At 48.3% G+C, this 27,388-nt stretch overlaps 1 protein-coding gene across 3 annotated transcripts in view; it reads right to left on the minus strand.

The window, feature by feature from the left end:
- Nucleotides 1-743: 743 nt before the first annotated feature.
- Nucleotides 744-27,388, minus strand: part of LIPA (lipase A, lysosomal acid type) — a 30,988-nt gene continuing 4,343 nt past the window's right edge. For 2 of the 3 annotated variants that reach the window (XM_025850815.2, XM_025850816.2), the window contains exons 3-10: nucleotides 26,641-26,758; nucleotides 12,247-12,445; nucleotides 11,037-11,146; nucleotides 9,380-9,516; nucleotides 5,653-5,799; nucleotides 4,536-4,607; nucleotides 3,112-3,183; nucleotides 744-2,269 (exon numbers count right to left, since the gene is read on the minus strand). In XM_025850815.2, the coding sequence (XP_025706600.1) occupies nucleotides 2,036-2,269; nucleotides 3,112-3,183; nucleotides 4,536-4,607; nucleotides 5,653-5,799; nucleotides 9,380-9,516; nucleotides 11,037-11,146; nucleotides 12,247-12,445; nucleotides 26,641-26,758 (1,089 nt within the window). In that variant the 3' untranslated portion in view covers nucleotides 744-2,035. Of the gene's footprint in view, nucleotides 2,270-2,290; nucleotides 2,680-3,111; nucleotides 3,184-4,535; nucleotides 4,608-5,652; nucleotides 5,800-9,379; nucleotides 9,517-11,036; nucleotides 11,147-12,246; nucleotides 12,446-26,640; nucleotides 26,759-27,388 lie in introns of those variants that run through there. The other variant, XM_025850817.2, reaches the window with a different exon arrangement.

Below are 27,388 nucleotides of genomic sequence, written 5' to 3' on the forward strand. Positions count from 1 at the left end.
TGCTGGAAAACAGCAAACAAAAATACCTATTCACTGTCCCTTTCTTTCCAGCCCTACCCAAGATTCTTGTACCTGGTTGGCCAAACTGGTTTGCTTTGATCAAAGGAGAAAGAAGGTTTGGCGGGGGGGGGGACATAAAGCCTGTGGGGAAGGTGGCATCCTCCTGCGCATGTACATCCCGTGCATCCAGTACACTTGGACTCTTTTCTGTGGGTGCCATGAGGAAACATTGATTCTGCTTCAGTCCTTAGACCCTCCCGGGTGTTACTTGTGCATCTAATTTCATTTAGCTAACTGGGAAAAGTCTCTCACTTTTCACACATCTTGTGAGTCCACATGCATTTTTTGACTCACTATATTCCAGGCTTTGTGTTCGATTCTGGGTATATAGAGATGAGTAAGATGGACCTTCTGCCCTCAAGCTCAGAGAGTAGTGGAAGAGATCCCATCAGATGCCCTCCCCCCAAGATCTATGCTTTGAGGATCCTATGGCATGAACGACTTGTCTCTGCCTCCTTCAAGGAGAGAGTTAATGGGCAGTCCCTGAATCCACGGTCCTATCTGCGGATGGGTCAGTCTCTGCTCGCTCTCCACTCAGCCTCACGAGCTCAATGGACCCTGCGGGGTAAGGTTGAGAGCCAGAGTTTCCAACCGATCTCCCAACCCCCCTTAGTTTGAGAACGCTCTCTCCTCACTGTGGGAGGGGATCCAAGGTTCACGGGCAATAAAGGAGAACACGCACATACCTACAGTCCTTCCAGCTAGGAGGCTACTGAGTTTTATTGAAAAGTTCAAATAAGACTTCTTAAGTATTACAAAGTAGTTATCGCGCTGTCTGCATACATTAGCCAGTTTCAAGTATTATTATCGCAGCTAAAAGAACTGTATCAGGAAAACATCTCAACTGTCATTCCGTCCATCTGTCAATATTGCAAGGACAATGTGCAGCAAGAAAAGCAGGTGAATAAGGGCTTCCCGAACTAGGAACGCAAATCAGGAGTACTGAAAATATGGTCATGTGCAAAACTAAAAAACAGAAAGAATCCCTGAGCATTTGTCTTAAAACATTCACGCTCACATTTCTTTCGTGTGAAAATGAGTAGGACACTCCTCCTGGGCAGCCCCTGGGCTTCTACTTCCCACACAGGAGCACTGAGCTAGGGCAGCTAAGAGAATGCATTGATTTTGCAGAAAAGAGTGGTACTGTCTCCCCACAGGACTTGTCTTCTCACACACGTGAATTTACGGCCCACCACACAATTATGAGTTCATGAATACAGATGGTCGCCTGCAACAGTCTTCAAGCTATTTAAAATAGAGGGCTGGGTTTTTTTTGTTTGTTTGCTTTTTAAATGAATGTCATTTATTTTCTGAAGATTCCAGCAAATTATTTGGCTTGATCTGAGCAATTTAAACATTTGCTAAATAATGACTATCATGGTTAGGTTTGATAAAATTCCTCATAGAATCTTCGCAACTGGCCCGGCTGCGGTGTCACAGGATTAGACTGTGTGCCTACTGCACGAGAGCAGGAGTACTTGTCATTTAGCTCCCTAGTGACCGCAAGGCCACTGGACTGAAGAGCCCTTTAAGGCAAAGAGGTAAAAACTGAGTGCATGCGGAGCTTTTTCAAATCGGTGTCAGGTTATTTACCAACGGACCACACACCCTAAAAACTCCAACACCTACTTGGCGTGTCCTGTGTGACCGCAAGAAGGCAATATTGTAAGGATAAGTTGTGAGGATATCCAGAATGGTTAGGATCTTTTACAAGTCAGTGGTATTTTTAAAAAAGTCTTCAAGAGGCCGCACTACCTTCTGAGATGCTAGCCTCGACTAGGCCATGATTAAACAAAAAGGTGCAATTTCTAATTCTGGAGGCACTTGAACAACGTCAATCATAATCTGATCAGAGACAAAAATGCAAGCAGCCTGGGAAAGACAGACAGCTATTTTAGAGGAAGAAAGCACACACACTTGAACGTGGCCGAACACCCAACGTGACGGTCCACTTCTGCAGCATGCCTCACGTCTCTCAAGGGTATTTCTTCATTAGATCCACCACATCATTATAGAGCCGCCAAGGGGCATCCAAGCCCCAGATAAAGTCCAGGTGCTCCCACTCCGGGATGAGCTTGCTGTACACCAAGTTGGTGATCTGTGGCAGTAAGATGCCGATGTCGCTGACGTCCGCCAGGGAGTCCTGGCCCCCACTCCAGACGGCCGTGGGCACCAGCATGTCCTTCACGTTGTAAGGGGGAGGGTAAGTCTATAATAAAACCGACAGAAGGCTTTGTTGGCATTTTAATTTATAGAAACACAGCCAAATAATCCCCCGTGAGATACTGATTAGTAAATGTGACAGTGGAAGACCCAAGTTTTGAAAACTGTCCTCAGTTTTCAAGTTACGGTTACCAGAACCACAAGACACCTAGCTAGCCCCCAAGGGCGGAATCCTAGCTAGAAGAGCTTCCAGCTGTCGAGTGCCCTGGAGGAAGGGGCTCCTCTCCCTGCTGGTGGTCATGAAACCCTGGAAGCCAAGGGGTTGGGTGGTGGCTCTGGAGTCCTGCCTCCTACTGTCTCTTCTTCTCCATCTGGGGTACGACACATCACAGGAATTCTGTAGCCTCAGTTCCCCCACCTTCCATGACAATAGCCACCACATCTGTCACACAGGCACTGCGAGAATTAAACAAGAAAAGTAGGGGCAGAGTGCCTCCCACTTCAGAGCACCCGGGCCTCAGAATATGGTCCGTTTCTTTGTATGTGGAAGGCAAAGCGTAGGCGATGGAGTCTGGCCAAGGCCCACCAGCTGCCAGGGAGCAGACCGAGGCTAGTCTGACTCTGAAGTCTGTGTTCCTGGTCACGACGAAGCACGTGTGACCGTGACCGTTGTTACAGACTCAGGGAACAGGACTGAGAGGGGAGGCCCAGGCCACAACACCAACCACAAAGCTCGGGTTGTTCCGGAAGACGGACGGAAACCCACAGCATCTACTCAACTCTCCCCAGCATGTCCCGCAGCAGCTGCCCCCCCACCCCCACCCCCCAGCCCCGTGACCCCAGCTGGCTTCCCTGGTGGGTTTAATTCTAGACTTTTGAAGCCTTTACCTGGTTGTAATGGAAATAATTCCTGGCATGGCTTCCCCAGTCAAAGGCTTGAAACTTCTGGAATTTAATAAACTAAAAAGAAGATAATTTGGGGGAACATGTTATCTGACACAGAAGTTTGAGAAAGCCTCACAGGTGGCTACTTAGCTGTATCCTCAAAAGTCCCATTTTACACTGTACCCAGATTTACTCTTTATTTCCAAAGTGTAATTTAAAATAAAATGGTGGGGGGGGGGGGGCGCCTGGTGGCTCAGTCTGTCGAGTCCAGTGCTTGACTTCAGTTCAGGTCATGATCTCAGGGTTGTGAGATCGAGCCCTGTTTCGGGCTTCCTGCTCAGTGGGGAGCCTGCTTGTCCCTCTCCCGTGCTGCCCCCTGCTGGTGCTTCCTCTCTCTCAAATGAATAATAATAAAAAAAAAAGTTAGGGGACACCTGGGTGGCTCAGTCGGTTAAGTGTCTGCCTTTGGCTCAGGTCCTGGGATGGAGCCCCACATCGGGCTCCCTGCTCAGTGAGGAGTCTTCTTCTCCCTCTGCCTCTCCCCCTGCTCTCTCTCTCTCTTGCTCTCGCTCTCTCTCTCTCAAATAAATAAAATATTAAAAAAATAAAGGTTAGGAAGGCAATTCCTACAAAAATATGTCCTGAGGTGGAAATAAGTCCCTGATATACTGTTAGGTGGGGAAAAGGCAAGTTATAAAAGAATAAGTAGAAGAAAATAATTAATCTATTTCTACAACTATTATTTCTATCTGCATCTTTAGCCAGTTCTTTCTGAAATGATCTGCAGCAAGAGGTAGAGAGTAGAATGCAGAGACACTTCCTATCTCTGGGTACACATTTTCTGTCTCTGCGTCTGATTGCCAAGTCTTGTTTTTTAATTGTGAAGAGAATTTTCGTTATCTTTCTCCTGTACGTAATGACTCAATTTTCTAGAATGAACATGCACTGCTTTTGTGTATGTGATAAAACAATCAAAACTGCATTTTAAAAGCGAGTGGTTCCTATTTACGCCCATGACTGGTTTCGCTCTGGTGTATCCACTAATGGTTTCAGTACGTCGTGTTCATGGGTTCGTGACGACATCGGAGCCTCCCTCTCAAAGCTGCTCCCAAATCTTGCTTTGTGAAGCAACTCCAAAATAAAATAAATCCAGGACTCAGTGAAAAACTGACAGAGGGGAGGGGTGGGGAGGGGCGGGGAAGTCAAGCCCAACAGCAGTTGGATGAACTCGCCCGTAGTACACGGGCACAATGACAGGAACCCAGGACTCTGGGGCAGGAAACCAGCTCCCATTTGCAAGCAGCCTGGTTCAGTGCAGGACAGGAAGGGCTTGGGAAGGGCTCGCAGAGAAGTGCTTCATGGGGAGCACAGAACTCTCCCTAAGGCTGACTTTACACAAGCCCCGGGTGCACCCCGGGGATGCCTACCTGGCCCCAGTGCACAATGTTTTGCACAGAAGTTCCGGCAGGAGAATGTGCCACATAGACGGGCACTCTGGACTGCAAAAGAAACATGGTGAAATGAAGACTGAACACAGCATGAAGGAGGCACTGATGATAAACATCTTTTGCGTTTCAGAGCCACAATCTCAAATACAGGAGATTAAGAGCAAGGAAAAAAGTTCTAGTTCTTTGATGACAAATATGTCCTATAAGAATACGTACAACCACACACGTGCAGAATACATACGAAGGAAGCAGAGCAACATGGTAGCTAACGGTAGGGCTGTGTGGGCTGAGCTTACTGGTCGTTTTGATTTTCTTCTTCAAGCTTTTCTGAATTTCCAACATTTCATATAATAATCAGACCTTGTTTTTATCATCGGAAACAAGAAAAATTAATACTGTAAAAAAAAAAAAATTCCCTAGAGCCTTCATTCTAGAATTTTAAGGCCTGTTTTCAAAATGCAACATTACCAATGACAAATATATTTAGAAATACCAGCAAAGGGGCGCCTGGGTGGCTCAGGCGGTTAAGCGTCTGCCTTCGGCTCAAGTCATGATCCCAAGGTCCTGGGACTGAGCCCCACATCGGGCTCCCTGCTCAGCGGGGAGTCGGCTTCTCCCTCTGCCTCTGCCCCTCCCCCTCGCTCGTGCTCCTTCTCTTGCTCTCCCTCAAAATAAATAAAATTTTCTTTAAAAAAAAAAAAAAGCATTAGAAACACCGGCATATTGCTGGCCGAGGGTCTACATTTTATAAAATAAGTAAATACATGTGTACGCACACGCGCACACACACACACAAATTTAAATACTTACAATAATCTCTTAAAAGAAACAGATCACTGGAATGCATATAAATACCAGGACTTAAATTACGACAAGTGTCCTCATTCAGTAGGAAGTCGCTAACAGCAGGCCTGAGGAGCACTGCACACAGCATCCCAGGCACCTGCCAAAGCTACTTCCGGGCCTCTTCAACGAGAGGCCCGTGAGCACTCTGAGGGAGTCGTCCTCACTTCTCTCACATCCTCCAGCACAAAGACGCATCTTCCCAGATAAAACAAACTCACGGACAGTAGGCACTGGCCGTAAACACACATACCATGTTTAAGTTCCTCTCGTTAAATCCGCAGAGAATAAAGAAGGCATTTCCACAGAGCTCCTTCAGAATGACATGACTGCAAACATGTTCGCTCAGCCACTTCAAAACCGTACTCTGGGGAAAAAATTCTTTGACCCCAAACATGTCCTATAAAATAAAAGGGAACCCAAGAATATCTCAGCATTTCATTCTGGCAGACAAGCCTCCCTGACCCACCTCAGCGACACACGCCGAGCGTCTCCCTGTGTGACCCCAGAAAAGAAATGGCAACCAGCGGATGGTCGCACCAGGACACGCACATGATACGTTTACTAAGGCCAAAGCAGATGTTAGGGAGGTGTATTTAAAGTCTCCTGTGAAGAGAAGAGGCAGAAAATCAAATCAGTTCACAGCAGACTCTTCACCACGGGAAGGAAACATTAGTGATCACCCATCCCAGGGCCATCCCCAAAAAGTGTCATGGGCTGGTGGGCTCGTAGTGACTCCCAAGAGAGAGCCAAGACCGGTCAACAGTGTGTCTGCGTAGGACCCATACATCCGATCCAATTCTACTGGCCAGGGAGCCGATTCCGGCCCCCTGCCTGTTGTCTTTTCCTTTTAACACTTTTTTTCTTGCGCTAAAGCGTGCGTAACACAAAATTTACCGTTTGGGCCATTTTTAAGTGTTCAGGGGCGTTAGGACACTCACATTATTGTGCAACTAGCACCACTACCCATCTCCAGAGCTCTTCCAACACCTCAAGCTGAAGCCCTGTTCCCATTAAACAAGAACTCCTCATCCCTCCCCTCACCAGCACTGCCTAGTCTTATAAAGAGAGTTTTATTGACACGTACACAGGCACACTCCTTTTTCTCCACTTTTGTCTCTGGCTGTTTTCACACTATAGTGGCAGAGGGCACAAGTTCCAACACAGAATGCAGGAGCCACAAAGCCAACAGTATTTACTATATGGACCTTTAGAGAAAGTCCGCTGACTCCTGGTGTACATAAGCCCTGACCAACGGCCCCTGAACTTATGCGCCAGTACTTCTGGGGCAATCGCTATGCCCACAAAGATCTTCGCATACTGGTGCAATGGGAAACAGGAGAAAGATCTTCCATACATTGAACCCAAATGTATCCCCCTATAAGTTACACTTCTGCTAATGCCTACCCCGTGGAGGGACGAGCAGGAGTGAAAAATTCAAATGCCTCCCAAGGCAGTGTCCGCCCACCCCAGGAAAAAGAAAAAAAGGTATGTTGAGGTCCTAATTCCCAGTAGCTCAGCATGTGACCTTATCTGGAGACAGGGTCTTTACAGAGGTCATCAAGGGAAGATGCGGTGATCAGGGTGGACCCCAATGCAGTAGGGCTGGGGTCCTTACAGAAAGGAGAAACGTGGGCAGAGACAGACACACACACACGGGGCATACACATATGTGGACATGAAGGCAGAAATGGGAGGGATGCTCTTATAAGCCAAGGAATGCCAAGCAAGGCACCAGAGGCCAGAGGGAGGCTTCGAGAGTGTTAAAAGCCCCAGGGAACTGTAAATCGTATGCCCAGCCTAAGGGTGCAACTGCTTGGTGATACAGAGCACCCTTTTCTCCCCCACCAACCCCCGGCCAAAAAATAATCAATTATCAAGATTTCAGCATTAGATATGCTTTTCAAAGGGTGTGACTAATTTGAAGTTTTAACACTGTATGGGCCATATTCAGCACTTCTTTAGGGAAATTCCGTCCACGTACACACAGCCTGTGACTGTGTGTCAAGTCTGTCGACTACAAGACAGCCAATCAACATCTAAACACAGATACTGGGTCTCCCTGAATGTGCCTCTTCTCCGGACTAATCACATGACAAGTAGCTGGGGAACACTGAGAAACATCGCGTGCAGAGAAGGTCATACCGCAGGAAAAGGCATCAGTATTTAAAACTCCTGGCTTTGAGTCTACATAATAGTCACATGTGATAAATGCAGAGATTTTTGAGGTTCTCTCCTAAAAACAAGAGGCTGGTGCATCACCGACCTAGAGGGCAATAAGCCACGCTTTCCTTTGGACTGACCAGGGATGTGAAGTTGACCCTGAGCTTCAGAACTGCTACCTGAACGCCACTGTGGTACACTCCCCTGTGAATTCTGTCCAAGCAGGACCGCACGTAGAGAAAAAGAAAGATCCATCTTACACACTTACAGGCCCGCTCAGATCAATCTTGATGTCTTTCTAATTCATATCTTTGTATTCTGAGAGTTAGGGCACTAAGCTTCCGTGGGGGCAACGCAGATTTCCCAGAGCAGATCATTCAAAGGTTTTATGAACATTAATTTTTTCGCTCTGTCACTGTCCCAGGATATCAGAAAACACCACTGCCGGGAACAGTGACTCCCAAAGACCAGTCTGTTTCGTCTCTACTAGGATCCGGTGGGGTGCTCTGTGAAAACGCAGATCCTGGGCCCCTCTCCAGATTTCATGAGCCACCGTCTCCAAGCTGGGGAGTGGGGAGGTCTGTATCTTTACAAAGCTACTAGATCACACTCTCCAAGAATTAAATTAAATCAGAAACCCTCCTATGACATAGCCATTGCAGTTCTTCGGAAAGAAGGGCACAGCGATGCGGCAATGGGAAATGAGCAACCACCTAAAGTCTGGTTAAGGAAGCTGGAATTCCTGATAATGGAGTGCTTCCTACACAGCCGTTTAGAACGTGATGTTGTTTTGTGCAGTAACATGATAGCTCTCCAAGTGTGAAACACGGAATCTGCAGAATAATATACATAGTTGGCTACCGTCTTCATTAAAACAAAACACTACATTTCTCTCGGGATCTGTGTACATATTTAAATTCACACGCAAGGTCTATAGGAAAAGACCCACCCTGAGCACTGTGTTCAATTCTGAGGAGTGAGAGCGGCCTCGGTAATGGAAGAGGACTTTATGTACAATTTCTGAATGGTTTATAATGAAAACTGAAGAGTCTATATGACCCGAGACATTAAAAATAAATTCGGTTAGAGGGGGCCACATCTTATCTGTGTGTCTGGTCACTGGTGCAGAGAATCCATCTCAGGTGAGGGTCGGATTCTGAGATCAGAGTACAGTCTATATTCCCCGTGAACATCTCTTAAGTGGCCAGTATGTTACACCTGCTCCTGTATGGGATTTCATGTGTGTGTATAAAAGTATCATACATGAAACCCAGAGAGTGTGTGTGCATGACGGGCCATCTGGCCTCAGCTGGCTCTCAGCTCGTCCTCCTGAAAACTGCTTCCTCCTTGAGCAGAGCTTGGGGGTCACACCGTTCTAGGGTTGAGGTTACGGGTTTGTGTTGGGGGCCATGTTAGGAAATGTAATAGGAACAGCGTCTTTCGATGGTCCTCAGCACGGCCAGGGTGGTCCCCTCTCCCATCCCCCACCTGATCCCAATACCCGCGGGCTCACCGCGCACGGGAGTTTACCTTCTCCCGGACTCCCCTGTGCTCCCTTTGTGTGGTGGGTGGAGAGCGCTGACAAGTTCACCCGGAGAACATGGTGCTCTCCGGCGGGGTCAGTGATACACCTTACCCCCCAGAACCTGGAGGTAGGGGTGAAGGGGGAAAGAAACACGATGGGGAGAAGCTGCCCCACTGTTCCATCGACAGCAAAATAGAGAGGAGGAAGGCGCCGATTCTCCCTCTAAAGGCCAGTCCTTCACGTCTGAAAAGGGAGTCTGTGGGGCAAGAGAGGGTGGGGGGAGCCCAAGTACCTTCAAGAGAAAATCTGGAAATCCTCCTAATTTACAGAGAGGGCTAGTAGAGAACGAAACTGAAGCCACAGGAGCCAGGGCAAAAAACATTTTCACCTTTCTGGCCAGCTCGGGGATCCGTGAAAATGCTATAAAACCTGTAGGAACAAAAGGGAAAGGACCGGAATTCGATCTCGTAGGCCTTTCCTCTGGAAAAGGCAAAGGTGGGCGTGCATGACGCCCTCTAGTGGCAGCCTGAGAACCATGCAAGCAACGCCACCGCCAGCAAGAGGCCGAACACTCACGCGGGGGCCTCTGAACTCAGTGCGCACTGAGTTTGAGTAAACTAGTAAATCAAGTACTTGTTAAGTGCTTGACTCAATCTTCAACCTACCTACGCACTGGAAGAGAGCCAGAATATGTCCCTGCTCCCCGAGTCATGTAAGCCGAGCAAAGGAAAGACGCCCCAGCAGGGCACCCCACCACCCAGCCCCAGGAACGATTTACAGAGGCGTTCCGATCAGTCGCCAATGACTCAGAAGGAACCTACACATTTAGAAATGTTCTAGCTCTAAAATATCTTTCAGCTTCCTCTTGGGTCACTCCTTGCCTTGAACTTGGCCCCAGAGTGTCACTTCAGAAGGCAAAGGAGGCAAGGGTCACAAGTAGAGAAGTCATGGGAGACGATTATAAAATGAAGAAAAATGCTTAACTCGACGCTTAAGGAAGGTACACGCATCCGTGTTGCCTTCTGTCTGTAGCCTCTCAAACTGGCTACGAGTGTGTTCGGAGGCAGTGAGGGTGCGGACATTTAACCAAACGCGTCAAGACTCTTAAGAGCAGGCCTACCTTTCACTGACTGATTCTGCTTCTTAGGAATGCATTCTAAGGAGATTGTGTGACAGAAACACAGAATCTAATCTTAGCACACACTAAAAGAAGGAATTAAATTAATTATGGGACAGGGCCCTAGGCCCTAATCAGAGGAACTCTTATTTGCTAGAATCATAGGCAATTTTTATTTTCTTTAAACTCTGCCAAAAAAAATTTCTTAAGTAGGCCCCACATCCAGCATGGAGCCCAACACGGGGCTTGAACTCATGACCCTGAGATCAAGACCTAAGCTGAGTTGGATGCCTAACCGACTGAGCCACCCAGGCGCCCCGAAATTTTTTTGTTTTTGTATACAATGAATACACCTTCCTTTTATAATCAGCATAAATAAAAAATGCGTATGACTTTCTGAAACTATTTTAGAGACGAAGCATAACGTGGCATGTTTGTAGTTAGTTTTATTCCACGTAAGAATCAGTGTACTTTATTTTCTGTTTAAAAGTCTCTGCACTTAGAACACCCTTGTTTCCTATCCTCTCACATCCCCATGCTGCTAAACCAGGAAAATACGTGCTAGGCTGTGGCTTCCATTAATTCCTTCCATGTCAAGAGAAGCATACACCACGTCTAGCCATTGATACTGATAGGAAAGTCTGAATTTCCAGAGAACGTTGTGAACTATTACTCCGGATTCCCTGCCCTTCCCCTCTTCATTATTTCTGCTTGGCATTAAAACAAAAAACGGACACACACCTCTATTCAAACTAACGTTATTTTTTTACATTTCACGTCTAAGGACAGACGCCAGCTCTGTACCAAGCTCCAGTCTTTATCACATACATACCTATCGTGGTGCCTTGAGAGTGACCCACATAATACACTTGTTCTCGACCAGTTTTATTCAGAACGAAGTTAATCGAAGCTGGCAGGTCATAATTTGCCATTTCATCATAACTGGAATCCAAAAAAGGAACACTTTCATTAAGACATCGCATGCAAACACAAGCACACACCAACACAACCACCTGCAGTGAGGACACAGTGGGGTGAGCGCCCAAAAGCTGAGCCCAGCTGGGTGAAGCAGCGCTGAGCGCAGAAGACATCAACGGGACTGTACGGGCCCCTCACCACCGTCCTCCTCTTTCATACAATAAACTAGTTTTACCCTTTCTTGAACTCTTCCATACGTGCGATCAAACAGGATGTGTGTTTGCGTCTCTGGCTACATCCATGCTGTTGCGTAGCCGCTAGCCGTTCATTGTGTAAATACACAGCACTCCATCTGTCCATTCACTGCTGATGGGCATTTGGTAGTTTCGGACTTTTCACTATTACAAATGGCGTGACAACATATATATCCCCGCGCGTGCCTTTGGGAAAAGCTCCCATTCTTGCATTTCCTGTCTTTAGGTAAGCCGTGGTTTTACAAACGGGAAACAAGCCCGAAGGAGTCTATGGCTCTGACCTTCTCTAATACCAGGTACCAAGACACCGCCCTGGACCCGTGCACGGGTGCTGTTTGTCATTAGGAGATGTGTGAGCAGACCGTTACCTGGCGTGCAACACGCCAGGCTTTCTCCCTGTACCCTCTCCTCCCCGACGACCTCATGAGATAGGTACTTATTAGCCCCATCTTACAAAAAAGAATGCTGACACACAGAGGGCTTATGCGACAAGTGCCATGTCATGCAGTGAGTCAGGCAGAGCCAGAAGTAACAGAGGGGAGAGGACAATTTCTGGAAATAGAGAACAGTGCATGTTGATGGAGGAAGGAAGAAGGCTCTAAGACACGATTCACCCAGCAGCTCCCACACGGCCTGGAATGCCAAAATAACTAAAAATCCGTAAATGAATCTAATTCTTAATATGCAATTATTTGCTTGTAATTTACGCGGCTGTGATTTACTAAATTCCTCACCAGGTTTAAAGCCTTCCACGAGCCACCAGTTTCCCCTCTCCTACAATTCCGAGTTGCCCATCTATCTGCCTCCCCGGATGTGTCTGCGTTGAGGGTGCGAAGGAAACAGCCCCGGTCACGATCAATTCCAACGTACCTGAAGGTCCAGAATTCATTCTGGGAAACTGAAAGAGTCTTGTGTTTCCGAGACCAGGTGTTCCCCCTGCTGTTGCCCAGCCACACGTCGAAACCGGCGTCTGCCAGGATGAAGCCCAGGCTGCTGTTGGGCAGGTTTGTGACCCAGTTACTAGAATCTGCCAGCAGGCCGTGCTGCAGGAACACCACTGGCTTAGGACCTGAAAAACATTCGGGTTTAGGAGGCGGAAGCACCTCACTGTAAAGCCAACATGAGATCTTGCTGAGCAGATCATTCATAAAAGATCCCAAAGCAAATAACGAGCTAAGAACAAATCCAAATGTTGAGGTAACAATGTATTCCTATATGACGCAGGTAAAGAATATCTTTTTAAACAGTGCTGGCAAAGGAGTAGCAAAAATAGACTATTTTGCATAGCTGATAACCAGACACAGTGACTTAACCGTAAAAAAAAAAAAAAGCTAATACATTTTTAAGAGCCGATGAAATGTTTCTATAATTTATTTGCTCCAGTAATTGCATTTCTTACAATGTATCCTAAGGAAATAAACCAAAAGACAGAAAAAGACTATATACAAGGGCGCCTGGGTGGCTCAGTCGGATGGGCGTCTACCTTCGGCTCAGGTCATGATCCCAGGGTCCTGGGATCAAGTCCTGCATCGGGCTCCCTGCTCGGCAGGAAAACTGCTTCTCCCTCTCCCTCTGCCCCTCCCCCGCTTGTGCTCTCTCTCATTCTCTCTCAAACAAATAAAACCTTTAAAAAAAGATTATATATAAATTCATAAATACATCTATACATATTCTTTTATTTACATATATATTCTTTTATTTATTTTTTATTTTCTACTCACCTACACACTGATGTAGTGGGAAAACAAAGACTAGGGAGCCAGAGAAACATGACCTCTGGCTGTTTACATCCGTTAAGACCATTTAGTCACTCATTAACCAAGCATTCATTGAGCACCAACTATGTGTCAGGCGTTCCCAGCACTGGGCACACGACAGAGAACAAACACAGAAAGAAAACAATTCACCATCACGGAGCTGATTTGATACTGACCACGAGTGTTAGAGACAGACACACCCAGGTTTGAACCTGTCCTGCCCAGTTTCGGACTGGTGCCCCGTGCAAAGCACTTCAACATCCCCTGAAACTTACATCATCCCCTGTAGCAAGGAAATGTCGTACGCACTTTATAAGGAGTAACGAGCCAGGAGATAGGACATGAAAAGTTCTTAGCAAAGTGCCTGAGACACAGTAAGAGTTCAATAAACATTAGCTCATTATTGTCACCTAGCCAGTCTGAGTCTCCATTCCGTAAATAACTGTCAACAGAAATAAATGAGGTAATTAAGTGACGGACACAGAGGTCACAAAGTAAGAGCTCCCTTTGCCTTCGGCCCATTTGTTAGGATAGTGAAACGCTGGGGGCTGGAGAAGCTGATTGTTGAGTGGTCAAATAACTCACTGCAGTATTCCAGCCATCTACAATGACAAGGACTGTGGCTAGCCCAGAAAAGTTCATAACCCAGCCTGGAAAGGGGGCGGGGGGGGGAAGCAAAGCACAAAACAATAGACTACTCTGGACAATAGCTAGACAGCAATGATGTGTGCAAACGAGAAGAGGTGTAAAAATATCAAGGAGAAATGGGAAGAAAGAGTCTTCCGGACAGATGGGAAGTGAACTGACAAATGTTTACTCCTGTTTATGTCCTACAATGGATTTGGTAACTATTGAACTGCTTTTCAAGTGTCTGTCCCTCTGAAGCAGGTGGCTCTCTAGACAACTCCAGGAGGCCTGGTCCAAATACTTCGCAGCACGAACATCACCCCACAGTCATGCTGTGTGGACGCTGCTCCCCGCATCTGCAGAGACCGCGGGACGGCCTGCCAAGCAAAGGTCCAAACAACTCCTGTGATTCTGTAATGACGCACGGCAGCCCTCTGCATGGCGGGGGCCGCGCCTATGACTTTTTCCCAGGGGGGAGAGACTAGAGAGCAAAATAGATCCAGACTGGGGCAGCGTGACAAGCACTTTGTTGTCTTCAGCGTTCATTCTGGTGCGACGTTACCAGGACTACCTGACTGACAAAGCTCTACGGACAAGGCGCTGTGGGATCCGTAGCATCTGAGAGGCTAGCTCAGAGAAGAAGATCCTAATCTAACGGGGGAAATAAGAATCATCATACAAAGTTCAAATGAACTTCAGTGATGCAATCACAATTACTGAAATTAATTTCTCGTTAAATTGCAGCTCATGAGATGTGTTTTAAGTAACAGCTGCTCTTCAGCAGGCCTGCCCTGTGGGGAGGGTGACAAGAGGCAAGGTCGCTCAGGGTAACTGAGCATTGCCCCGTGAAGCCACACGATGCTGTTCAGTATCCATCCCTTCGGCGCGGTACGACCTGTGTCTCTCCTCAAAGGTGCTTTGGGGCCGCGCCAGGAGGAATAAGACTTAACCTTAAAAGATCAGCAAGTCAGGCCGATCGAGGCAACGCTTTGGCAACATTCGGGCACGACCGGGGCTGGACTGCCTGGTTCCAAGAGGCGCTCCTGCCCGTCATCCATGACCTAAAACCATGATCTGCCCACGGAGCCATCTCCCCCCGGGGGAACCGGGACCGAGGATGGGCCAGGGGCATGGCAGACTGAAAACCTGCCTCTGCTCAGCCGACTCCTCAGGGCCCAGCTCTGAGAACGGCAGGAATGGTCTCAGTGGGGAGGGAGTGCAGAGGAGAGGGCAGGGCAGCCTGGCCAGGGCTGAGGCGGGAAGGGGAGGCGGGGGTCAGCCTGTGGGAGACCAGATGTCCATTCCCTCCCTTGGGGGATGTTTACAACTCCCCTGACATCTATCTCTCTGTGTTGTACATCCCTCCCTAACCTGGGAGCTTCAAAGGAGAAATGTGGACATTGGCAAGGTGAAGATACACCGGAAAATTCTTTGAACACCACCGGTCAATAATTCCTGGATTCCCACAGGCAAGGAGAAGTCACGGGTGCTCTCTCAGAAGGTAAGCACGAAGCCGAGAAAGGGCAGATGGCCAGGTGAAACGCATGCCCAGGGCCCACGGCCGACCTCGTGCTAGACGTGGGGGGCACAAAGGTGGGTAAGCCACACTCCCTCCCCCAGGGAGCTCCATTCCAGCCCAGGAGACAGACGTACAGTTACCTTCTAGCCAGCGTGAAGAAGCCAGATCCCCACCCAGGAAAGCCCCCAGGAAAGAAAGTCAGGCAGCCAGAGTCAGGGACATGAGAGCCAGATTTTGAGAGAGAGACAGAACGCCCCACGGAGGGTTCTGGGGAAGAAAAGGGACCCTGGATTTGTGGAACGGACAGGGCGCCCTGGGCCGCAGTCAGACGGGACCCCAGAGCGCACACCGACAGCCCCCTGCAGGAGCTGGACTCCAGGTGGGGCCGGGGACCACTGGTAAGGGTCAGTGCCTTGTCTGACCTGGAGACATGAGGGACCCTGTGGGGAGCACATCCTTCCAGCTGGGCCAGCTTCCTTTCCTTCTAGAACCAAAGTGCCCTTCTGGGCTTCCAGCACCCATGATTTCGTCAGACAGACAAAACATTAACAAAGCCTGGCCTGGGGTGGCAAAGGGGTACAAGAAAGTTTGTCCCTTCCCTCTGGCGATCAGCGACTGCAGGAGGACACCCAGAAAAGACAGGGCCCTGCAAATGGCCTGCCCACGCACCTGCCGGCTTCCCTTACCCGCTCCCACCAGGGTAAAGAAAGGAAGGCATTGCATCCTTCTTTCCCATCCCGCTACCAGTCAAGGACTTAAGCAGTTGCTGGAAAAGAAGTATCTCTCTGGGAGGCTCAATCCTACAGCTATTCACGTCTTTCAGTGAGTTAGTTTAATTGGATTTCTTTTCACCTTGCTGAGAAAAGCTGACTGAAGTAGTAACTCGCTATTATTACACGCTCGTTCGCTCTAAGGTACTTCGCCGAAAACAGAACAGGACACAGTGGCTGAGAGAAGTCAAGCACTTTACCCAAGGTTGAACAAGAGCTGCTAAAAGGGGGAGTCAGGATTTGAACCGGGGATGTCTGATGCCAGGGTCCATGCTCTTTCCCGCTTGGCCATAAAAGGAAGGTTACCAAGAGACATGCCATTCGGTAGCATACAGAGGCCCCTGGAGAACGACAGGCTGAAGAGGAAAAGCTATCTTGGAGGGAGCTGGAGCAGGGGCTCAGAGGAAAGGAAGTTCGCGTGGATGGAAACTCAGAGGAGGAGGCAGGGACATGGTAGGCAGACTCGCCGGCTCAGGCAGGGTGCCCAAGGCCCAGCCCAGGCCACGCACTCCAGAGCCTGAGGCCTGGCTCATCTGAGCGACAAACTAACACAACGGTACAAGGGCTGGCTCCTCAGCTGTGCCCAAACCCAGCTTGTTGGTCCCAGACTAGCTCTGGTAGAGCTGGGGGCTGAGGGAAGGGCCTGGAAGCCCCTCAGCCCAGAGAGGGCCAAAGGTCACCTCAATAGCACAGAGCCAGGGAGGGGAAGCGGCCTGGGGCCTGGCCCGCCACAGTGCTGCCTGACTCAGCCCAAATATGGGTGGAAGCGAGAAGGGGATTTCAGGCTCCAAAAACGAATGTGCTGAGCCCACAGTCTAACAGGAGGAAGCGGACCGGGCGGGTGGGGAAGGCCTTCCTGCGTCCCAAGGCACTGGCCATCTCCAACAGTGTGAAATCAGCTGAGTCCAAGAAGCACGGGGACAACAAAATGAGGTCACCGAGGTCAGGGTGGTGGCGTGAAACAGACCTTGGTTCTCGCCAAATGGGAAACCTTGTAAGATTTACTCAATGTCTCTGAAGTCTACGTGCTACTTTCTAAAGTGGGAATCACTCGGCGGCTGATACGCAGTAAAGCTCAACAAGTAACAGTTGCTCGTAATCGTAATAAATATATAAAGGTCATAAAATATTATCAGAACACGAGCACTGTGAAGAAAGATAAAATGAAGTGGCATCCCTTAGCCAGGATACTTAATCACGGTTACAGCAGGAGCATACTAAGTGCTGACTATGTTAGGCACCATGCCAAGCACCTTGCACGCATTATCACCAAACAGCTGAGTGGGTGCGGTGGGCTGAACACTGGGCCCCCAGATGTGTCCGCATCCTAATTCCCAGAACCTGTGAATGTATCACCTTACATCGTAAAAGGGGTTTGCAGATGGGATTAAAGATTTTGAGAGGGAGATATCACCCTGGATTCATTGGCGGGCCTGTGTAACCACAAGGGTCCTTCCGAGTGGGAGGCAGGAGGGCCAGAGAGAGAAAGAGAGAGAGATTGGTGGAAGACGCTTCACTGCTGGCTTTGAAGGTGGGAGATGGGGCTAGAAGCCGAGGAATGTGGGCAGCTTCAGGATGCTGGAAAAAGCAAGAAAACAGACTTTCCCTGAGAACCTCCAGAAGGAACAGCCCGCCAATGCCTTCATCTTAGGACCTCTGACCTCCAGAACTGTAAGACAATAGATTTGTGGTGTTTTGAGCCACAGTATGGCTAAGGAATCTCCACACAGGTGCATAGCCAACAACCCTGAACCAGAGCAGACAGGTGGGAGTATGTCTCTGGAGCCTCAAGAAGAGAGGCCAGGCTCCCTGCTGCTTTGGAAGGAGCCCGCATAACCTAAAACCTTCCAGAACAGCTTTGAAGGTAGGCTATGAGTCACATATGGGCTCCGCCCACCCCTGCTCCCTTGCTAAGGCAGATTCTAGACAGAAGAGCCACGAGGACTTGCTTATGGAGTACATATGCTGCCGCCGTGTCCCACGGAGGAAGGCACGGTCAGAATCGCCCGTTTCAGACACCCCTGCCACCATCCACAGGACTGGACAATTCAAGCGAGCTTGAGACCCAGCGAAGTCAACCCTCAACCATGCACGAGCCCAAAGTCCAGGGCGGGTGCCAACCATCCCTGAGACAGGATTCAGGTCACCAGAAACTGCTGAACCTTCCCCAACTACTCGCGCTAGACTGCAGCAAGCGTCCTCGTATCTGGTTAATTTGTAGGTATTACCAGTATTTGTCACAACAGTTCCCGATTATGGATCCGGCGCTGTGTTCCACATGGACTAAGCTGTCACAAGAGAGATGCAAAGATCCACCCCCGCCCCCGCTACAGATAAGGTAACCGATGCCTGCAGAGAAGAGGGAGGTTAAGTGACCTGCACACTCACCCCAAGTTCTTCTCATTCCAAAGTCCCCGCTTTAACCACTACTCCAGAAAAATATGTCATTAGAGAATAAAGTGGTAGGGGAGAAGAGGTGTGCTTACAAGTATTCTATTTGAACCCGGCCACTTCAAAGCAAGCCAAGCACTCTTTCCCCAAGCTGGCTGCCTATCAAAATCACCTAGAGCACTTCAAAACCATACACATTTTTGGCCCAGCTCCTGATTTAGGGGACCAGGAACTCCAGGGGCAGAGCCTAGAAGGATTTCGACAGGCTCCATCAGCTCTTCTGAAGCAGCCCATCCACAGCTGGGTTCAACGGGGCTTCATCCAAAGGGGAGCACGGACGCCCTCTGCTCATCAGCCTGGCCCAGAGAACACGCTGCCTAAATGCCCAGAGAGAGGCCAGATGCGGAGATCCCTGGCTGACATCCGAGAGGCTTCTGGAGGGAGTTCCAGAGCCTCCTTCTCAAGGATTATTAAGAGTAGACCTCCATTTATCCCAAGCAAGGGACGACAGAGTGAATTTCTGCAGTTAATGCTGGTTTGAAGCGTTTGCCTCAAAACACAGCCAAAAGCACGATCAGCAAATAACAGTGGGAAGCCTTGGTCATAACACTTAGAGTCACTGGAGAAAATAAGAAGGAAGAGCTCATCACCAAAGCATTTATTGCCAAGAACTTTTGCGACAGAAGCTGGTGCACAGGTTACCTAAACAGAGCACCTCCCACACCGTGGCTTTATCAGGGGCATCGCTGTCGTCCCCAGGGCTGCATGGGCAGGAGGTCGGTCCTAAGCCAGCTGCCTTAGCACGGGCAAACTAATCAAGCCCTATAAGCCCTGGTTTCCTCATCTGTAACGGACAGAGCTGCATGAGAATTCACTTCACGACCCACAGGGAGCACTTGGCTCCCTCCCCAGGAAGCCCTCAGAAAGGTGTGCACTTTGCCACGGGCCAGATCACTGTGCTCACATTCCAAAGTCGCCCTGCTGAAGAGGGGTGACCCTCTGCAGGAGGGGACACGTTAGTGCTCAGATCACAGAGCAGGCCAGAGAACCACCCCAATCTCCCCACCACTAGCCACAGCCACCATGGTCGCTGAACAACATGAGGGTGGAAATCTGGGCTGAGCGATCCCCGGCAGGTCCCCAGCACCCCACGCGGGGTCTGGCACCTGCTGCTCACTCATGACAACCCTGAAGAATGAAGGCAATCACCAAGAAATCAACAAAGCAAAGAAAGAAAACCCACGACATGTTCGCACGCACCCCACGTACACTATATGCACTTTCCAGGGCACCAGGCCTCTGATTCACTCCCCCCACCTGGCAGATGGAGACCCCGAGGCCTAGAGAGAAACAATCACCCCAGAGCACACACAGTGTGCACACTGCCGAGCCGGGAACCAAAGACAGGTCCCTGCGAAGTTGCCTTTGTGTTCTCCCGGTCCCTCGCTGCAGCCACGGCCTGCCTTCAAGAGGCTTCGCGCTGTGACACCTTGAGGTCGTGGAGCCTCACCATGGGCCAAATGCTGGGGAATTATCTAGCTCTAATTCCAAATACTCAGTTAACAGGAGGAACAGAGAGAGGCCCCCAGAGGCAAGCGTGTCATGGAGGGTACTGGGCAGAGACGGGGACTCTGACCCCCAGACACCGTTACTCCTCGCTCGTTGGCTCTCCCTCCCATACTGTCTGCGCACAGCACACAAGTCCTGACCATAGACATCTTTCTCCTTTCCTTGTAGTGTAGGATACGTTCTGCGTCCGTGCATTCGGGCTGCTACAACAGAAAACCACAGACCACAAGGCTTGTGAACAAGAGAAATTCTATCTCACGCTTCTGGAGCCTGGGAAGTCCAAGGTGGAGGCTCCAGCTGATCTGCTGTCTCGTGGGGACCCCCCCTCCTGGTTCACAGATGGCTGACTTTTCACTGTGTCCTCACAGAAGGGGTAGGGGAGCTCCCTGGGGTCTCTTTTCTAGAAGGACATGAATCCCGTTCACCCAGCCCCGAATCACCTCCCAAAGGCCCCACCTCCAAACACCACCACGTTGGGCGTTAGGGTTCAACAGAGGAATTTATGGGGGGACATAAACATTCCACGATAGCACCTTCCCTGTCATTAAAAACAGAAACTAGAGCTTCGTGTGTACCGCACAAGATGTTCTATGGGCCTTATTTCATTTAATTTTCACAAGACCCTACAAAATAACAAGTGTTATTCTTCCTGGTTAGTAGATGAAGAGGTTAAATAAACTGCCAAGGGCGCCTGGGTGGCTCAGTTGGTTGGGCGACTGCCTTCGGCTCAGGTCATGATCCTGGAGTCCCGGGATCGAGTCCCGCGTCGGGCTCCCTGCTCAGCAGGGAGTCTGCTTCTCCCTCTGACCCTCCCCCTTCTCATGTGCTCTCTCTCTCTCTCTCTCTCATTCTCACTCTCTCAAAAAATAAATAAATAAATCTTTTTTAAAAATAAATAAATAAATAAACTGCCAAGGTCACACACCTAGTTACGATAGCAGAGCAGGAACTTAAACCCCGGGTCGGGGTTGCGAACATGCTCACTCGGTGTCTACACACATACGAGGTGTCCGGCCTCTGATTCCATGCCCAGCGCGGGATGCCCCCCGCTTGCACCCGTGGCTGTCTCTGAGCTCAGAAGGACCGAGTCCTTGACCAGCGTGGACTTGGCCTTCGAAGCCCTGCTCCACGTGTCCCAAGAGGGCCCAGCCCCGGAGGAACTCTCAGAGACACTGAAGACAATCAAACAATCAGAAGCAGCTTTGGCCTCAAAGAGCTTACGATCTAGTGAAGGTGCAAATCACACACACACCATCACCTCCATAACCCGTCCTGCCCTAAGGTTTTCCCGCCCTCCGTGCTAGGAAGGAAACCCCCAGAGGGCCATGAGAATGAGCGGATGGGCAGTCCTTCCTGAAGCTGTGACGTGGAGGGTGAGGAGGGTGAGGACAGAGAATGGGTAAGACCAGTTAACAGGGAGGAAGACAGGGAGGGTGCAGGAGACTGGGGTGCTGGCAGGGCACTCTCTTCTGCTCCAGCCTGACTCTGCTCCAGCCCCAACCTGCGTATGGGAGGAGACAGGTGGAGCTCCCACTGGTTCGTGCTGCTCCGGTAGGCAAAGGTCCAAACACGGTCCGCTACCCCGAGAGCCATCAGAACCAAGCACAGCTGGACGTGAGTTCAGTCGGCCAGAGTCCACAAGCCCCGGCATCCATTAATGACTCTACATCTGCCCAGTGTGGCCAGGAGGCAAGGAATTACATCTCAGCTCGCCCAGGGCTCTGGGAAGCTTGTTGGAACACACCATTTACTCCAAGAGACGGCTCCTTCAGGAATTGTGTAGAACAGAAAATCCAGAAATAATCAGACTCCTAAAACAATCAAAGGAGAATATAAGTCAATGGTCTTTCTGTCCAAAGATCTAATTCACAAGCCAGACTGTGAATTTTCAGTTATGACTTAAAAAGCTCAAGGGGCAAGCCACAGGGCGTCTCTGCCAAGGCCAAGTTCAAAATGCCTGAAGACAATTATTCATCTCCCAGAACACCACTTCACTCATTAGGCCATCAAATACCTATCATAGATCATATCAGATATCATATGTGCATGTATGTATTTATGTACATATACATATATCAGGTACAAATAACCCACTATTGGTGCTTTGACAATTGCTTTATGAACAATTTATTTCCCAATGAGGCAAGAAGTCTTGCCTTGTTGTAGTCACTGTTCTATTTTAGGCAAGACAATATGCATTTCCTTATTTTAGTCAAATAAAATAAATATCTAATTATCATGGGATCAACTCGCTCAACACGTATTACATAAGGTTGCGTTCTCTAATTCAAAGAATGCTGTCTCAGCAGTCAGACTGGCTGGGCCACTCTTCTTTGCCTTAAAGCCATTTTTGTTCTCTCTTTGTCTCACCCAGTAAAATGAGGGTGTTCATCTAGCACACAGGTTCCAGAACCCAAGGATTCTACCTTGGAATCCACTAGGAAGTTATGTTAAAAATGCAAACTCTCTGAATCTCTGCCTCACACAGGACCCTGAGACCTCTCTAGCGCTGCTAACATCCCATGACTTTCTGAAATACAGCTGAGGACACAAACGAGAACCACTTCCCTATTAAGAATGAGTTTCCAAATTTCAATTCCCTTTTGAGTTAGTGCAGAGGAGGGGTAACTCAACGCTTGACAGAGAAGTTGGCTTAACACCGAGAAGCGCACACACAGGCTCCCCAGGCTGCTAAGAACTTTCTAAATAGGTGCTCCCAGCTGACCAGTCGATAGGAGTTTGAGCAGACAGGCAAATGATGGTCTAAATCAGCGTACTCTTTACTGGGTCCGTACACTCTCTACAAACATGTAACATATGTGTGGGCACAGGGTGCTGTGCTATTTTGCTACAGGGACGGTGCATTGCCTTCATGCAGTTAAGAGCCCCGGTTCTGAAGACGGCGGTGACGTGACTCCCAGTCAGGCTGGTCAACCGTGCTGAGGGGCATGAGGACGACAAAGACACAGCCCCTCCTGCAGAGAGGCGTGGTGGGGAGGAAGCAGCACAGAAATAAGTCCATCCCAAGGCAGAAGAAGGAAAGCACCTCCAGAGTGTTAGCGAGGGGTTTGGGGGTTCAGGGGAAGAACGTCTCCTTCCTGCTCAAGCAATGCGGGAGAGCCGCCAGTTAAGCTGGGCCTGGAGGGAGGGGAAGAATGGTTTTTATAAATATATAGAAATGAAGATGGTGGGCAGAGCGAGCAGCATCCGAGAGGGCTCAGCAGAAAGGGAAGGCCTTGCTTGGACTTCAGAGTGCCCAAAAGTCGTTCTTTGATATTTATTACTACAGCGAACACGCCTTCAGTTACTCAGAGCTGGGCTAAGGTCCCAGCTTAAACCCGGACGGCTGATAAATGACAACGGTTTCTTCGCCAACACGGAAACCCAGAAGGGAACCGATGGGCCTGAGGTCTCCTACCCCACCGTGAGCAGACACGGACACTGCGGACATCACGGTCCATAGCTGTCATGTGACACCGAGGTGCTGAATCTCGAAGGTCTCTGCACATACCCTTGGGAGCTTCAAAGTTCTTCTGCAGTGTGAAAGGTCCAGACAACGAAGAAACAAAATGTTAAGGAAAGGTAGGTCACTTCATGTGCCAGGGCCCTGAAGATTGCCAAATGGCCCTATCCTCTAACGACCCCTGGGCTCGAAGAAGCTTCATCCTGCAAAACTACACAGGATGGATGAGACAGGGGCAGGAGAAGGAACCATGTGGCCAAACCCTAGGACCATAAAGGCCTCCAGTAATCTCTAGGTGAGGCGCTCTGTACAATCTGAGGACCAGTGTCTGGAAGTCGCTCCCCACACTGCCTCAACTCAGGTCGTGCAGCGTGGCCAGAGAGCACAGAAATGGAGAAAACCCACTTAAAAAGGGTAAGAGAGTTTCACCGTCCCCCCAGTAAATGAAGAAATGGTTTCAGGTATCCTGCAATGCCTTGTAATTAGTACAGATGCAGGGCATTATATCTGGGTGTAGTAAATGCATTAATTTCCTAAAGGACAAACAATTTTCATCTACCTGTTTTGAGATTCTTCCTTTTTCTGATACATGGCAAGCCTCAAAAAAGAAAGCGGCCCAAGCCTCCCTTGGGTCGTGAGCTTATTCCAGGTGTCCGGTTAAACGGGCACGAGAGCCTGAGTAGGGTGGCGGCCCGGGGTCAAGAATGATTCTGCAGTTTCTGCGGCAGGATCACTGGGAGGACAATGGTGTTCTTAAAGAGGAAGAAGTCGGGGGATGGAGGGGCATGAACGAGAGGATGAGTTCTGTGTTGGGTGTGAAGGACTCTTAGGAATTCTTTGTGTCTGTGCAGCTTAAGTGAGCCAAAGTAACACCACTGACAAGCCGACAACGCTGATCCTGAGCAGGAGGAGAGGACAGTGAAGGGTCTCTGCCGGGGACCGTGGACCTGCAAACCACGAAGAACCTACGCAGTGCTCAGGGATGCCAGGAGCTGCCTTAGATAATGGAGTCATCTGCCGCAGAGCTCCTTGAACGCGCCCCCCCCTCCCCGCCCCGGACCCCGAGCTTAGCACACAGCAGGTGGGAGACACGCATCACTGATGCCCTACAAGGAGAGCTCTGCAGAGCACAGGTAGCAGGTGGGGCACCTCACGCTGTGACCAGATTCAGAGAGCTTTCAGTCTGAGAGCATCGAGCTCTCCTGACTACTTCCTGCCACTGGGGAGCATATGGAGACTCGGGCTCCCTTTCCTCACCTTGGGGGGCACAGCGCTTCCCCTGCAGGAGTACGAACGTGCATACATATGTACTTAGGGCAGGCGGCACTCTGCGCTAACCGCTGCGTGACACGGGAGCCTGAGGGTGGGGACAGAGAACACAGGGCGTGCGTTCTCTGAGCGTGTTTTTACACGAGTTCCTTTTAACAGTGATTCACGTTACTAATTCTATTAGTCAACTCACCAATTTTAAGAGAAATGATATCTGTACATATTCTTCTTTATAGAAATCAAAGGGTTTACTAAATCTGAAATCAAATCTGAAATCAAAGGGTTTACTAAAAAAAAAAAAAAAAGGCATGGAAAGTAAGATCAGATGTTCATGCTGGAATAAAGTATACATTTTGTGTGTTTTGAGCAGGAAAAAAAAAACAGAAGCCCTCACAGCTCACTACTCATTTTTGCAACACACTTACAAGAAGAAAGCTTAATAACATATAAGGTGTAAACCATAAAAATCTCAAGAATGAGAAATGAAATTTCAAAAAGAGCACTGTCTGGTTCAGCCACTTCAGCATTATGAAATGCCTTCTTATAGTTAGAATTTATGGGAGAAAGAAATAGACAAACCAGATTATATTAAGAAAAAAATAAAGAATAATGCTACAAAGCTCACGTTAACATAGGTTTTTAGTTTGCTTCGAATAATAATTTGGGAAGGAATTGAGGTAAAAAGGCCCTTCTGCTCCCACAAAATGTTAGTTGAAGAACAGTTAGTCATCAAATTTCCTTAATATCAATCTTAATTTTCCAGGGAAAATCCCTACAAAGAGCAAATGTTAAAGAATAAGGTAAGTCTGGAGAGATGATTGAATGGGGATCAGATCCTTATTCTGATATATGTTTAACAATTTCAAGTAGTCTGTCTAGAAATTCAGTAATCTGAACTGGAAACCTCAGTTTTGCCATGGGAAGATATGTACATATCTCCAAAGCTATAAAAACTTTCATATATTGCTAGCAAGAGTAATTACTAGAACAAGACCACATGAAAAGCAATTTAACAGTATCTGTCAAAATCACAAATGTATACAAGATCCTCTGACTCAAAAATTCTATTTCTGGAAATGGATCTTATAAACAAACTTGCACACATACAAGGTTATTTTCAGCAGCAAGATCTGTCATCTATCAGAAGACTAGAAACAGCCCAAATGCCCATCACTAGGACATCTGTTAAGTAAGTCATGCTACAGCTATGCAGTGGAATGCCAAGTATCTGCAGAATTGAACGGTGAAGTCTTCTATGTTTTGTATGGAAAGATCTCCAAAATATCAAGTAAAAAATTCATGGAACAAAAGAATACGCATTACATTCCACCTTTTGTATTAAAATGGAAGCAGGGAAAAATAGTAATCTATGTTTATATTTGTTTCTAAAGAGATTTTTTTTTAGAGCTAAAGAAATTCAAGAGATTTTGGAAGGATGCACACAGACCGGGGAGGTGAACAGTGAGACAAGGGGGAGGGATTTCACGGTACGGCTTTTTATTTCCTTTAAGTTTTGAACCACATGAATACACTGCCTATTCAATCAATTAATTTTCAAACACCAAAAGCTATCTCCTTAATGCTCAAAACATTTCATGAATAAGATATTTCCTTAAAACAAAGAAAGCAGAGACTTCAGCATATCCTCAAACAAAATTGACCTTTTGAATCCTTAAGCAAAATATGAAATTAAATGACTCATCCTTACTTCTTTCAAAATAGTATTTTTATATGTCTTGCATAAGTGTAACGCTTTTAGTACTTTGGCCTAAAAAATAACCCCATTTCAATGTTTTCAAGTTAAATCTCAACTTGGTCACTGACATGAAAACCAGCCAAATTCCAGCCATGCAGGCACTTCTGAGAGCTTTCCTATCTCACCACCAGAAACACCCATACCTTTGGCAGAATGGTTCTTTCTCCCATGAGGGATTCGGTGAAGGCAAAGAATATATCCGTCTTCTGTCTCGACGAAGTGTTCCTCACTAGGGTATCCCCAGTGAGCGATAATTTCACTCTACAGAGAAAAAGAATATGGGAAACTCTATGGATAGAATCGGACAAGATCTCCCACGTTAGCAGGCAAAGGAGAAGACAAAATGTCAGCAGACATTCTCCAGGCTTTGAGAAAACAGTTGTTACTGAAATTCTGGTGTGCTCAATCAAGCTCAATCTCCTTGTTTTATCCATCTGCTCCGCTCCTTGGTGTCTGATTAACCTTGGTTTCAACATTCTAGCCTGTTCTACACCAAATGTGTCTAATTTCACCACTGCTTTGGGCCCCTCTGTTTGCATCCTGGCTCCACAAATAAACACACTTCTTTCTTTCTTTCTTTCCTAAATATGCCAGCTAATATTGTGATCTACCACTACCCTCATTTTAAGAGGTCCAGTCCTAGGGAACAGAGCATAGCATTAATCCGTTTTCATCAATGAACTGATAAACTTACGCTAACAAAGGACACTAAGAGACGAAAAATGGAAATTATGATCAAAATCACACTTCTCCAATCCATGGAGCAGGTGTTAATCAGGCCTCCAGCTCCTCACTGGGCGTGGAACCTGCTGAAGATTCTCTCTTTCCCTCTCCCTCTGCTCCTCCCCACCATGCTCACTCTCTCTCTAAAAAAATAAATAAATAAATAAA

Source organism: Callorhinus ursinus, unplaced genomic scaffold (genome assembly GCF_003265705.2).
Source record: "Callorhinus ursinus isolate GAN/ISIS: 27379988/994484 unplaced genomic scaffold, GSC_fseal_2.0 scaffold32, whole genome shotgun sequence".
Classification (NCBI taxonomy): domain Eukaryota; kingdom Metazoa; phylum Chordata; class Mammalia; order Carnivora; family Otariidae; genus Callorhinus; species Callorhinus ursinus.